The sequence below is a fragment of the Brienomyrus brachyistius genome, chromosome 5 (genome assembly GCF_023856365.1).
Source record: "Brienomyrus brachyistius isolate T26 chromosome 5, BBRACH_0.4, whole genome shotgun sequence".
In the NCBI taxonomy this organism is placed as follows: domain Eukaryota; kingdom Metazoa; phylum Chordata; class Actinopteri; order Osteoglossiformes; family Mormyridae; genus Brienomyrus; species Brienomyrus brachyistius.
Genome location: NC_064537.1, coordinates 16340807 through 16352542, shown reverse-complemented (window position 1 = coordinate 16352542; position 11736 = coordinate 16340807). Strand labels below are relative to the sequence as shown.

Here is an 11736-nt window from a genome sequence, read left to right as displayed (position 1 = left end):
GCTGTCGCGCCAGCGGCTCTACTCGCGTGCCCCGTGGCGTCCCCTCTGGAACCTGGCTCTTGGACTTGGGCGGCAACAGCATGACAATACTGCAAAGTCATTCCTTCTCTGGCCCTCCACATTCTGGTAATGTCTGACAGCAGCATACAGACCCTCCAGTCACAAGTAAGCATGTGCCATGTTTTGTAGTGAGTGATGGCACCACAATGCTGTCATTTTCTCAGGCACTGACCTGACGTAGCAGACATATGATAGATAGATAGATAATTTATCCATCCATCCATCCATCCATCTATCTATCTATCCATCCATACATCCACCCATCCATCCATCCATCTATCTATCCATCCATACATCCACCCATCCATCCATCTATCCATCTATCTATCTATCTATCTATCTATCTATCCATACATCCAACCATCCATCATCTTCAGTCTTTTATCTTCCCATCTGTTCCAGGCATCATCCACTCTTTTTTTTCCTGGAGAAGCTGGACTTGGACTTGAGTCACAACAAACTATATGGTGGTTGCTCCCATATTCCTCTCAGGGACTGTCTTCATTGCATGAGCTACTTCTGGATCAGAACATGCTAGAGCCCCTGGACCTTCCCACCTTTGGGCTAATAGAAAGTCTGGAAAAGTTAGACCTGAGCTACAACCGCATTGTGAAGGTGGAGCCACACACTCTTCAGTACCCCTTCTCTGTCTGCAGGCCAACCAACTGACGATGCTCCAGAAGGGCATGATGACCATGCTGCAAGGTCTTGAAGATCTGCTGCTGGGTCACAACAACAAATCCTGGATTGACTCAGAGACATTCAACTCCCTGCAAAGCCTGTCTCTCATAGGTCTGGAAAGCAACCAGTTGAAGCATCTTAAATTCAAGACCTTTCCTCAACCTGCATACCCCCAACACCCAACTACAGCTGGCAGGCAACCCTTGGAACTACGACTGCGATCTTCAGCAAGATGCTGCGCGTGCGTCATCTACACGTCAGCGACTACCGAAATATCACCTGCTTCTCCCCCGGATCACTGGCAGGGGCATCCTTGGCTGAAGTAGACAGACGGCCATGCATGGCAGAGTCTGCCACAGTGTTGATCGTCATCATCACCGTGCTGGTGGCCATAGTCGCTGCACTGGTCATGGCTGAATGCAATCGCAAGAGGATTTATGGGAAGGGGCCGATTAACTCAATGGGCAGTGCTGAACCAATCACAACCACTACATAAGCTCCAATGGCTTCTTTTGTTCCGTAGTTTCCAAAATGTTCTTTGGTGTTTTATTTTACTGTGATCAAACTGAGGGCCAGACCCTTCTTGTCTTGAAAGCTGAGGTGTCAAGAGTCCCTGGATGCTGGACAGAGGATTGAGAGAAGCAAAGAATACCTGAGCCTAGTATAAATGCACCTTCTTGACTGAGGTTAGACAGGAAGTCCAGCCACTGTGTATTTTGTGAGCATTTCTGCACGTCACGTGCATCCTGCTGAATCACACCTCAGCTGTAGCTGCACTGCAGCTCATTTTCTGCTCCACTCTGAATGTAAGCTTCTCACATGCATAACACTGCGGATCGCCCTCCCTCCAGAACAGTCTCCTCTTCCAGGTTTCTCCCTCCAAAAACAGGACGTGGGGAGGTAAGGAGCTGCAGAAACCTCCTCTGACATGTACGCTGCCAGCCACCTGCTTCCTTCTGCTCCACGCCACACATGGAGGAGAGTACTGAGGAGTGTTGGTGGGGAGGGGGTTCCAGAGAGCTCACAGAGCGCAGTGCGAATTATTTTTAATTTTCTGGGCCTGCTTGTCACAGATGGCTTATGCGGCGTAGCAATGGTCAGACCTGGGTTCCCTGTCTGGGTTGTCGGACCACCTGAGAGGCTCAATATATGTTTCCCCTTTTTTACTTAACAGTCACAAACACGGGAAAACTTGGACAAACCTGTATTATGTGTTGTACATTTTTTTTTTGTTTTATATATATTTTTTTATCCTTTTTTGTTTGCTAGACCTGTCAGTGGACCCACAATGTCCACAGCCCACTGCCGCAGGCCAAATAAATGACATCCCATTTATTTCAGTTTGGGATTAAATGGATTTTTCCTGCTTGTTAGGATGATCCGTCTGCCCCTGAATGACTGGATAGGGCTTCCATTATGGCTGGCCAAGGTTAAATCGGAAAATACCAGCATTTGTGTCAATGTTGGTGGTTTTGTGCGTGAAAACTGTAAAAGGCACCTCTTGATATGTGATTATGTTATTTGGTTTGCTCTCAGTTATTCGGACGATGTTGTTATATCTACACGAGCATACGGTGCTTCCACTGAAGACGATTAATACTTACGTTTTACAATGTTGTATTCCTTAACTTATCTCACTAATGAGACGTGCTACGGAAAGCACAGGAAGCCTCCAGTTCGTTGCCAGATGATATGCATTATGCCGTTTTTGGAAGTATTTGGAAATTAAGCGAATCTCTACTAACAAAGTGCTGGTTGAACCCTACCTTATTGTCCATAAATGCCAATTTAAATGAGAGTTGTTTAACTGCTGTATTCAAACAGGTCATGGAATAATTTTTCATTTGCTATTTAGAGTGAGGTTGGTTTTCAGATACTGGTAGATGCATTTCCATACACTGTGCAATCCTAGTATGTATAACCATGGTTAATATTAAGACTACAGTTCTGGAAATAATTAAGACACAACAAAATTTTTAGTTTCACTCACTTCTCAATTTCTGGGTATAAGCATGTGTAAAAAAAAAATATATATATATATATATATATATATATATTTGCAAATTCCAACTTGGCCCTTCCATGCTTATCATTGATGAAGGGCATCTTTCTTGCTTTATGGGTGTTCAGTCCTACTTCTAGGAGTCTGTCATGAACTGTCCTAGCAGTGCACTTCACACCAATTAATGTTTCCTGTTCCTTTTGAAGGTGACTTGAGGTCATCCTCCGATTCATGAGACACTGTCAGATAAGTTAACGGTCATCTCTGCCATTAGGAAGTTGCTTCTACCCTCTACCTGCCTGGTTTCTGGTCGTTCCCAGTGTCTCCTTCTTCACATTGTTCTTGTGTGCTGCTGTCATAGCTGTGCTAGATAACAGCTATGGATTGTGTATTCAATACATAAAGAATTACATTGGAACGTGCATGTTAGTGTCACTGAATGCAAGATTGACAGCAGAGGTAACCAGTTTTATGCCCAAAACCAGCCCATTGTCATCGTTCTGGGGAAACTGATAAACTTTGAGAAATGTATATTTGCAAGTTTCTTTGCAGAACAGTCATGGTCTGTTTTATGTGTTTGTGTGTGGATTTGCATTTGAGGACCAAATTGTCCCCAAAGTGTAGTAAAACCTGAGATTTCCCTACTTTTGAGGACATCTTTTGAGGTCCCCATTTGGATAACCTCAGTTTTATAAAAATCTGTGAATGCAATCAAAAAAGTAAAAATACCAAAAGTCTTGTATTTGGGTTGGTTACTTATGGTTAAGGTTAGGGATGGGTAGGGGTTAAGGGTGTGATGTTTGGGATTAGGGTATTCTCATAGAAATGAACAGTCGCGATTTAGATAGGTACACCGATTTGTGTGTGTGTATGTGAGAGAGAGAGAACTTGCTGGTTAACAATCTGAAGCGTCATAGATTTTTAAGGTTGTATAATTACTTTTTTAAACTCGTCAAATTTTAAACTCGTCAAATTATTTTGTTTCTGACTGGTACAACAACTAAGCAGCCCGCTGGGAATTCTCCCGAGTCTCCCGACTGCCCACTCCGGGCCTGGTGGGGGGCCATGAGAGAAATGCGTGCGGCCTGTGTCCTGTGGTGGGGGTTGCATATTGTGGCCCAGCAGCTCTTTGAGTTCTCAGGGAAGGAAAGCAGGGATCCGGGCCCACCCTGACACCATATGGCTCCCACAAGCTGCTCACATCCCGGGATTGCTGATGGAAAACATGGGGACAATTTTCGTGTTGAAGCAAAAATGGGCAATTTGAGAAACTTCTGAGATCATGAACACTTCTTAGTCATTGCAAAATGTCTTATTTTATTGCTGTAAGGCTTTTTACAATAAGGTGAATAACATAGCTAAAATTCAGACAAATCCATTAAAAACTGGTATGTTCAGACTTGTGACTGATACTGTATATCTCTTCTCCTATGGATGTGGAACCAAAATGTTAATATAGTGTGATTTATCATCCAGCAGCAGGGCTGCCTCTGCTGATATGTAAGCTATGGGTGTCAAAATGTATTTCAAATATGATGATATTCTCATTTTGCCTAATTAATATTTAATTATTGTTAAATTCATTAAGCATAACTAGTGTGCCGTTTAGGGACTGATCCTTTTCATGTCTCAGAGTGTAACTTAGGATCTACGAATATGAAAAATCTAACCATTGTTGCATGCTTTGTGTCCATAATGTATAATTTTGGACGGAATATAAGATAATCCCCCCCTGAATACAAAGGCTGAAAAGATAAGTTGTGTTGTGAACTCAAAGGTTTTACTACGAGTATTTTTAGCACTATTTTACATTGAAATATCGAGACGAAGGCCTACTTGTCATGCTTACTCCTTCTGTCGCTGGTAAGTCAGAGGCCATCTCTCAACATTACTGTTGCTATGGAGTTCCAGTACAAGGGGCTTGACCCCCTCCCCCCCATTATCACCAAAGAAAAATAGAAGATATCCCACAGAGCGACATAAGAGGTAACACTCACATTTGTTCCAGTTTCACTGAAACTCATCTGCTCCTGTTGGGAGCCTCAGAATTGCACTGCCCCGCTGGATTCCTCTCTGCTATTTGGAGAGCAGCTTCATAAACAAACCCTGTATGTGTCATTTTTCACAGCTGTCTCTTCATCCAGCACTCCATGCCTATTCTATGTCAACTTCCATGCCTGAAGTTGACAATAAAAGATATCGTCTTTTGCTTCTCCTGCACAATTAAATGGGGTATATCATTCCCCTAGGTTCACACAAACTATGTATTATTCACACTTATAAACAAACACAATAATGGATTGCAATTTAATTAAGCCATAAGCCAGTTATGCCATACAGTACAGAGTACAAGGGGGAAACAGGGTTGGATAGAAGCCGAACCTCTGGACAGCAGTCAGCTTTCTGACATGCAAATTCCACAGGCAGAGCTGCGCCTGGACATTTCTAGTCGATCGCAATAGAACTCCCGCCCCACCCACCCTTGCCAAAATATACGATTGCAATACGGTAGTTTGACTACCTTTGCTATAACAGAAACCACCAAATAACAGAAAATTCTCTCTAGCTACAAAGTAAACATTTCTCTTGTTTGAAAGTTAAAAGGAACTAACGAAACGATCTTTATATATTTTGCATCTAAACAAAAGACTTGAATTTGATAATTGGTACCTATAACATTGACCTAAGTGATTAATAAAAAATACACAGTCAAATACAAATGTCACAGTCATGCTTTCTTGTTATCTACATGAACGCCCCACTTGTAAGGAAAACGAGTCATCTTCTAATGACCTATATCTGGATTTAGGGAGGATACAGGTTCAGATGTTCCATGATCCAGCAAGAGTTACACTGACCATTGATAAGCATTTAGGCTGACAGGCAACCTTCTCTCTTTCCAGATTGAACAGGTTGTCATAGTTTAATTTTCATTTCAAAATGGAATCAGATCAGGTTATATTTACCAATATAATTTTATTATTGGAAACAAATCCTTGGAAAGGTCAAGATAATATCCATTTGTAAAACCGTCGACTTTTCAATAACATACAAGTATTTGATTGACATATGAACAATTTGCTTATTTAAAACAGTACTTCTATTTTCAAACAACCGTTTTCAGTGAATACTGTGTATCCTAATTTACCTATCCATACTGCTTATTTAAAAGGTAAAAGCATAGCTGGTAAAAAAAAAATAATAAAAATTCGTTACCATTTCTGACATTATGTAAATAAGCATGGAAATTTGTCAGCAAGTCTATTTAAATAGGTATGCTTCTATACAGCAGCATGAACGGAAAACGTACACTTCAGCTACTCTCTTAATAGTGTCTTAGTTTTTTCATGAAATAACTGCCAACCGTTGTGCAGCACGGCCCCTCAGCCGGTGGTCTTCATTCTCCCTTGTATGAGGAATGCCATTCAATATTGTAAACGGGACACTCTGCCACTGAGAGACTTGCTGACTAGGGTTATTGATCCTTAACAGGAAAACTGTGATCCAGCAAAGCATTAGGAATATTTCAGTTTCCCAATAAATTACAACACGAGAGAGGACAGAGAGAGAGAAGATGGAGAGAGAGAGAGATATACAAGTCCAAGACTGTCATAGAAAAGAATCTTTTTTTTTTTTGCATTGAACATACTGATTCAGAACCAGATTTACCCACCATTAAGGTTTTTCTTGCAGTTTAATACATAAGCAGCGTCATCAGCGATGACCCAGGACTGTCAATAAGCACATTGTCAAGCATGTTTCAACACCTTCACTATAAGTCTCAAACTGAGCGGCTCTTTGGTTCCTCCTGCACTCCAACAAATTAAAGGTCCGGCCATAATGCTCACACTTCACGGCTGTATCGAGTTTATTCCCTCAGTCTTCACTGTCCATAGGACACTGTTCACATAGTCAAGAAAGTGTGAAAACAACAGATAAAGATAAAGGAGAAAGAGAGAAACCCCCCTTGAATTAATGATGACCAAAATATTTCCTACTAAAAATCAGCATTCAATCCAAAAAAAAAAATTAAGTAGAACCGTCTCAACAATTACAGCTATGTATGGACTGAGGAACAATGGTAAAAGCGCTGTAGAAGGCAACAAGTACTGGAAATTAGTGTAAAAAGAAAACAAAATGAAGGCATTTCACCCGCAAATATACCATTCAAACCAGACAGTAAACAAGTATTTCCACTACGAGCACCTTAAACTGGTGAAACCAGCATATCGTAAACCAAAAAATAAATTTTAATAAAATCTAAATTTAAAATATAAGAATATAGAAATTAAATTATAGTCTGATTTGAACCAAAACACAAAAATCTGCTTTTTTAAAATAAGGAGAACATCGAGGGATATTTTCTGCTGGTGCAGGAGAGCGGCTGGACAGAAAGATATTCGTGACAGGCCGGCAGTGATGTGAGCCCAGATCACGTGACCCTGTACCCACTCTCATACCTATCATGCTGGACGTGCAGGAGTACCCATCCAGCCACAAGGATGGTAGATAGTCAACCCCTGAGAAACCCATGTGACACTTCCCCTCCAAACAGACTGTTAGCCCAGGCAAATTTTTTGCTGGGGAGTCGCTTGGGGGCACTTAGCCGTCGGTGGCTAGGATGAGCACTGCTCCAAAGACCCCCACATTCTGCCCAATCAGCTTCATCTGGTTCCAGAACTCCACACGCTGGTTGTGGTGCCAATAGCCCACGTTGCCATCAATGAAGAGGACCACCAGAGGCAGCAGGGTGGCCAGGATCTGCGCAGCAAGGCATACGTAGTAGCCAGAGAGGAAGGAGAGCGCCAAGACACCATACAACACGAACAGCAACTGCAGGGTCACCTCCCCTCCAGGAATGTGGTTCAGATAAGCCCGCCTGTCCTCTGGGCTGTGCTGCAGTGAATATGCCTGTGGAGAACGTCATTATTGAAAGTGAGCACAAGCCAAAGTTGTGACACAAGCCAACTACTAATTAGTTGACCTTTCATTGATTTAGCTTGTAAATATTCTTGAAACCAGTTATCCATCTTTCAACTGCTTATCCAATACAGGGTCAAAAGGGAGCCTGGAAGCATCCCAGGCAAAGCACAAAGCAGGAAAACAGCCCTGACAGGATGCTAATCAACTATAGGGCACATACATTTACACACTAGGGGTGTATGTAGATGTGCATCAACGTGCCGCAATGAGTTGATTAGAAGGGGTAACGATTCAACTTCATCGATCTGTTAAGTCAAAGTGTGTTATAATTGATTTCTGGGGGCAAAATTCTCTTTAAAGACACTCCTACTTCTGGATACAGGATGCGTGAAGTAGCAGCACTAACACGCAAATTTACAAAACGCATTATAACAGGGGAAGGCTCATTAATATGTGTAAAGGAAGGGAACACAGGATTCAGATTTGATTTTGCTTGTTATGATTTCATATTTCTGATTTTAAAATTTATTTGATGTTTTTTTGGAATGTGTGAGTGTCTCTTAGGTTTTGTTATTCAGACACAGTGATTTAGTTTACAACCATTTTTGTGTTTGCAGATTTCTAAATTTAATCAAAATGCACAGTGAGCAGCACCACAGCTAAAGACTACAAAAATAATGGAGATGACTGCATTGGACAACCAGCCATTTTCCTTAGTGAAGGACAAGAGATGTCATGGGCTCATTCACCACTTATAAGAGGTCTCAAAGTACCAGCCCACAGCATGTTTATAATTTATTATGAAATCTGGCCTGCAGATCAATCTTTCATTTTCCACAAAATAAAAATGTATTGTCATTCCATTAATGGAATAAACTGCAAGTTTTCACTGCTGGGAAGTGGCGCAGAGGTTAGCCGTTACCAGTATTAGTGATATTAGACAAAAATATGTTGGTTACTGATATTGGGCAAAATTTCCACATCAATGCACTACTAGTTAGCCCAGGTGAAAATTGTCAGCCAGGTATTACATCCTTCATGCCTTTGACTTTTTCTGAACAGGTCAGTAGTTCTTCTTGAAAATTTAGACTGACTTTGTAATAATATCCATAAAAATCTATATTCTGCAATTGTAATTTCTTTGTTGCATCCCATTAACAGCATATAATTAATTCCCCATGGCCATATTTCTCTGTGAAGTTAGAAAAAGATTAGATTATCACATTAATCAAATAAACAATGAACCAAAATCAAACCATGGTAAAAATTAAAGATTTTTGATGCAATGATCTGCGCACTAAATTACTGTAATCGAATCAAATTGCCTTGGAGCCGATGATATTCACTCCTAATAACTTTCAAACCTCACACACAAAGTGGGGAGGAGATTTACACCCCAAGTTCTAGAAACCCGAGCCAGCAGGGTTACCCACTGAGCGATGAATAACTCAAGCCGCCCAATATAATGAAACTGTTGTAAAAACATTCAGAAAATGCTGTTGCTGTGTAAGGCGTCATCAGGTATAGGGAATGGATGGTTTTTGTTTTGTTATTATTATTTTAAAAAATATTTTCATAGATTCATAATGCAAAATTGCAACATAGCCAACAGCAGCAATACAGAACCCAATCATGCAATGCAGACAGATCCACAGACAGTCCTACCATGCAAATCAAGTAGATGCCCAGGAAAACCTGCCCAGTGGACTGTAGGGATCTGGTGCGGGGTTTCTGTCGGTAGACCTCTCCAGCACCGCTGGCCAGGACTAAAAACCCCCCAATGATGGCAAAGGCCCGGGAGTACATCCGCACCTGTGGGAGGGAGGAAGGTCAGCTGAGGGTCCCAAAGGCTAAAGTGGCCTGTTGGTTTGGTCCTGACAGCCATACCTTCAGCCAGTCGCTGTAGTGCACATGTCCTCCCGCAAAGGACACGTATGTGCTGATAGCCAGCTGGAGGGCAGCACCCAGTGCAAACCATCTCCTCTTCACTCCAAAGGACATAAAGCTGGCACAAAGCACAGCGGCTCCCATGTCCAGATACAAATAGGGCACCTGAATATCAGGCTTCCTGGAGACACACACGCATTTAAATGTAATATTACAAGACAGAGAAAGCAGAATTCAGCTTATTTTTGCTGACAGTTGCAATGCTTTGAGGGTGTACAAAACGGAAGTAAGAAATTTGAAATAGAAGATAAAAAGTACATGCATGCTGTGAATCTGTTTTGATAATCACCCTGGGTTTTAGTTATAACCCAAGATAAGAGAGCCATTTTCAAAATGATTTCACTGTAAATCATACACGAGTAAGTACGCCAACAGATACCTGACACTGAAAATATAGAGAGCACTTATTCAATAAGTAATAATCCAATAACAACGATAATTTAACGCATGTGGGTTTTACTGCGAGATATATAAATCGCATTTAAAGTACGAAGCTGGATATCTATGAGTTACTCGTCAGAAACATTGCAACCCAATTTCAAAATATAAACAACTCCCCAAATTCTTACCGCTTAATATCCGCTCGTTCAGCAAACAACATGAGCATACTGAAGCAATTCCAGAATCCAAAACGCGTGAGGATAAACGCCCCGAAGCGGGTTAAGAGCCTCAAGACTTGCTTTCTGTTTAAAGTAGCCATGCTATTATGAGCGGAAATGCACTGCGTGCCACTTCCGTTTCCTTTTTGTTTTCGGGACGACCGCGCAAAGTGACGTCATTGAGCCGAGCCAGGTGGGCGTTTTAAAAAACCACATGATATACTATACTGGATAACTGGTTATGCAGGGGTTGATGCTTTTCATTAATGGTTTGCCAGCATTTATTCTACGAATGGCATGCTGCTTCTCTCATAGGCTGTATGAACCGGAGGCGTCAAATTGGAAAACATCGGATTTCTGATGTTAGCAATATAAAATTTTGCATGGTATCAGTTACAGACCATACCAAAAACTGTAATTAAAAATCTAAAAATATGTTTCCTGCAATTAAATTAATATCGTGATTATTTTTTTTCTGAATACATTTGTACTGACTTTGAAGTCTTAGGCTGTATTATTTATTGTTTTATTTAGGAATGCATAAGAAAGATAAAATTGTGCATTTTAGCCCATGTGTTTTTAAAGTTGGCAATGAAATATCTGTCACTCATTACAGCACTGGGAAAACTGGAGGTAATGAGAGAAGTAAATCTTGTGTTCTTGTGGGAGGCTGTGTGGCCTAAGGTACTAGACTGAAAATGAAGTGCCTTTAAAACTAATTGGGATTCTGCTCTCGAAACAAAGGTTTGAGTTCCCGTTCAATCTCTGACAAAGATTCTTTAATAACTGCAGTATCATGTGGCCAGCTGGTTCGTTTTGCTCTACTACTGTAGGTTAAAGTTAAATCAGCACCCTTATGTCCGTATGTTACGGAAGCAGTGCAGCCTAGTATCTCTTGCGCATTATAGCACTACGAAAGGTGGAGCTAATGAGACAAGAAAATAAACTGTGAAAAAATCAATGTAAGCATTTTAAAACCAGCAAGCTACTATGCTGATTCATGATCATATTTTTCGCGCCTTTGTCAGAAGACCATATGTTGGTTTCACCTACCGTAGACTTGGAAAAGGTGAAGGAAATGAGAGATGATGCTTCTTTTATATGTTTATTAGAACGGCCAAATGTCTAAGGCGGCAGTCTCAAAATTAACAGCCTTCCAAGTAAAGTGGTTTCGAATCCCACTTCCGACAAAAGTTCTTCAATCACTACAGCAGCATTTCTGCAACTGATTGGCTCTAATTGCTTTGTTTTATTTTTGCGTTTCTGAATTCTGATTTCTTTAGATAAACATTGACTTCATTTATATTGTTATTGATTTATCGACAGACCATCATACGTTTTAGACGTTATAATAATAACACTCTATTGATCCCCAAAGAGAGAGAAATTCTCTCCTTGCCTGCCCCCTCTTACTGTCCATGATACACAAGCACATATGTAGAAAAACGTCAGCTTGGAAGCCAAGGCTGGACTTAACCTACTCCTTAGGGTTCAACTAGAAACTGCCCCATGGCCGAGCGGTCT

General features: G+C 41.2%; 1 protein-coding gene across 1 annotated transcript; it reads right to left on the bottom strand.

Annotated features, from left to right (window-relative positions):
* Nucleotides 1–5699: 5699 nt before the first annotated feature.
* Nucleotides 5700–10342, bottom strand: tmem101 (transmembrane protein 101). The gene is made up of 4 exons (XM_049015453.1): nt 10183–10342; nt 9554–9734; nt 9332–9478; nt 5700–7654 (listed from the first exon to the last, which is right to left on the bottom strand). The coding sequence occupies exons 1-4, from the start codon at nt 10311–10313 to the stop codon at nt 7346–7348; spliced, it is 768 nt and encodes a 255-aa protein (XP_048871410.1). The 5' UTR covers nt 10314–10342; the 3' UTR covers nt 5700–7345.
* Nucleotides 10343–11736: the final 1394 nt, after the last annotated feature.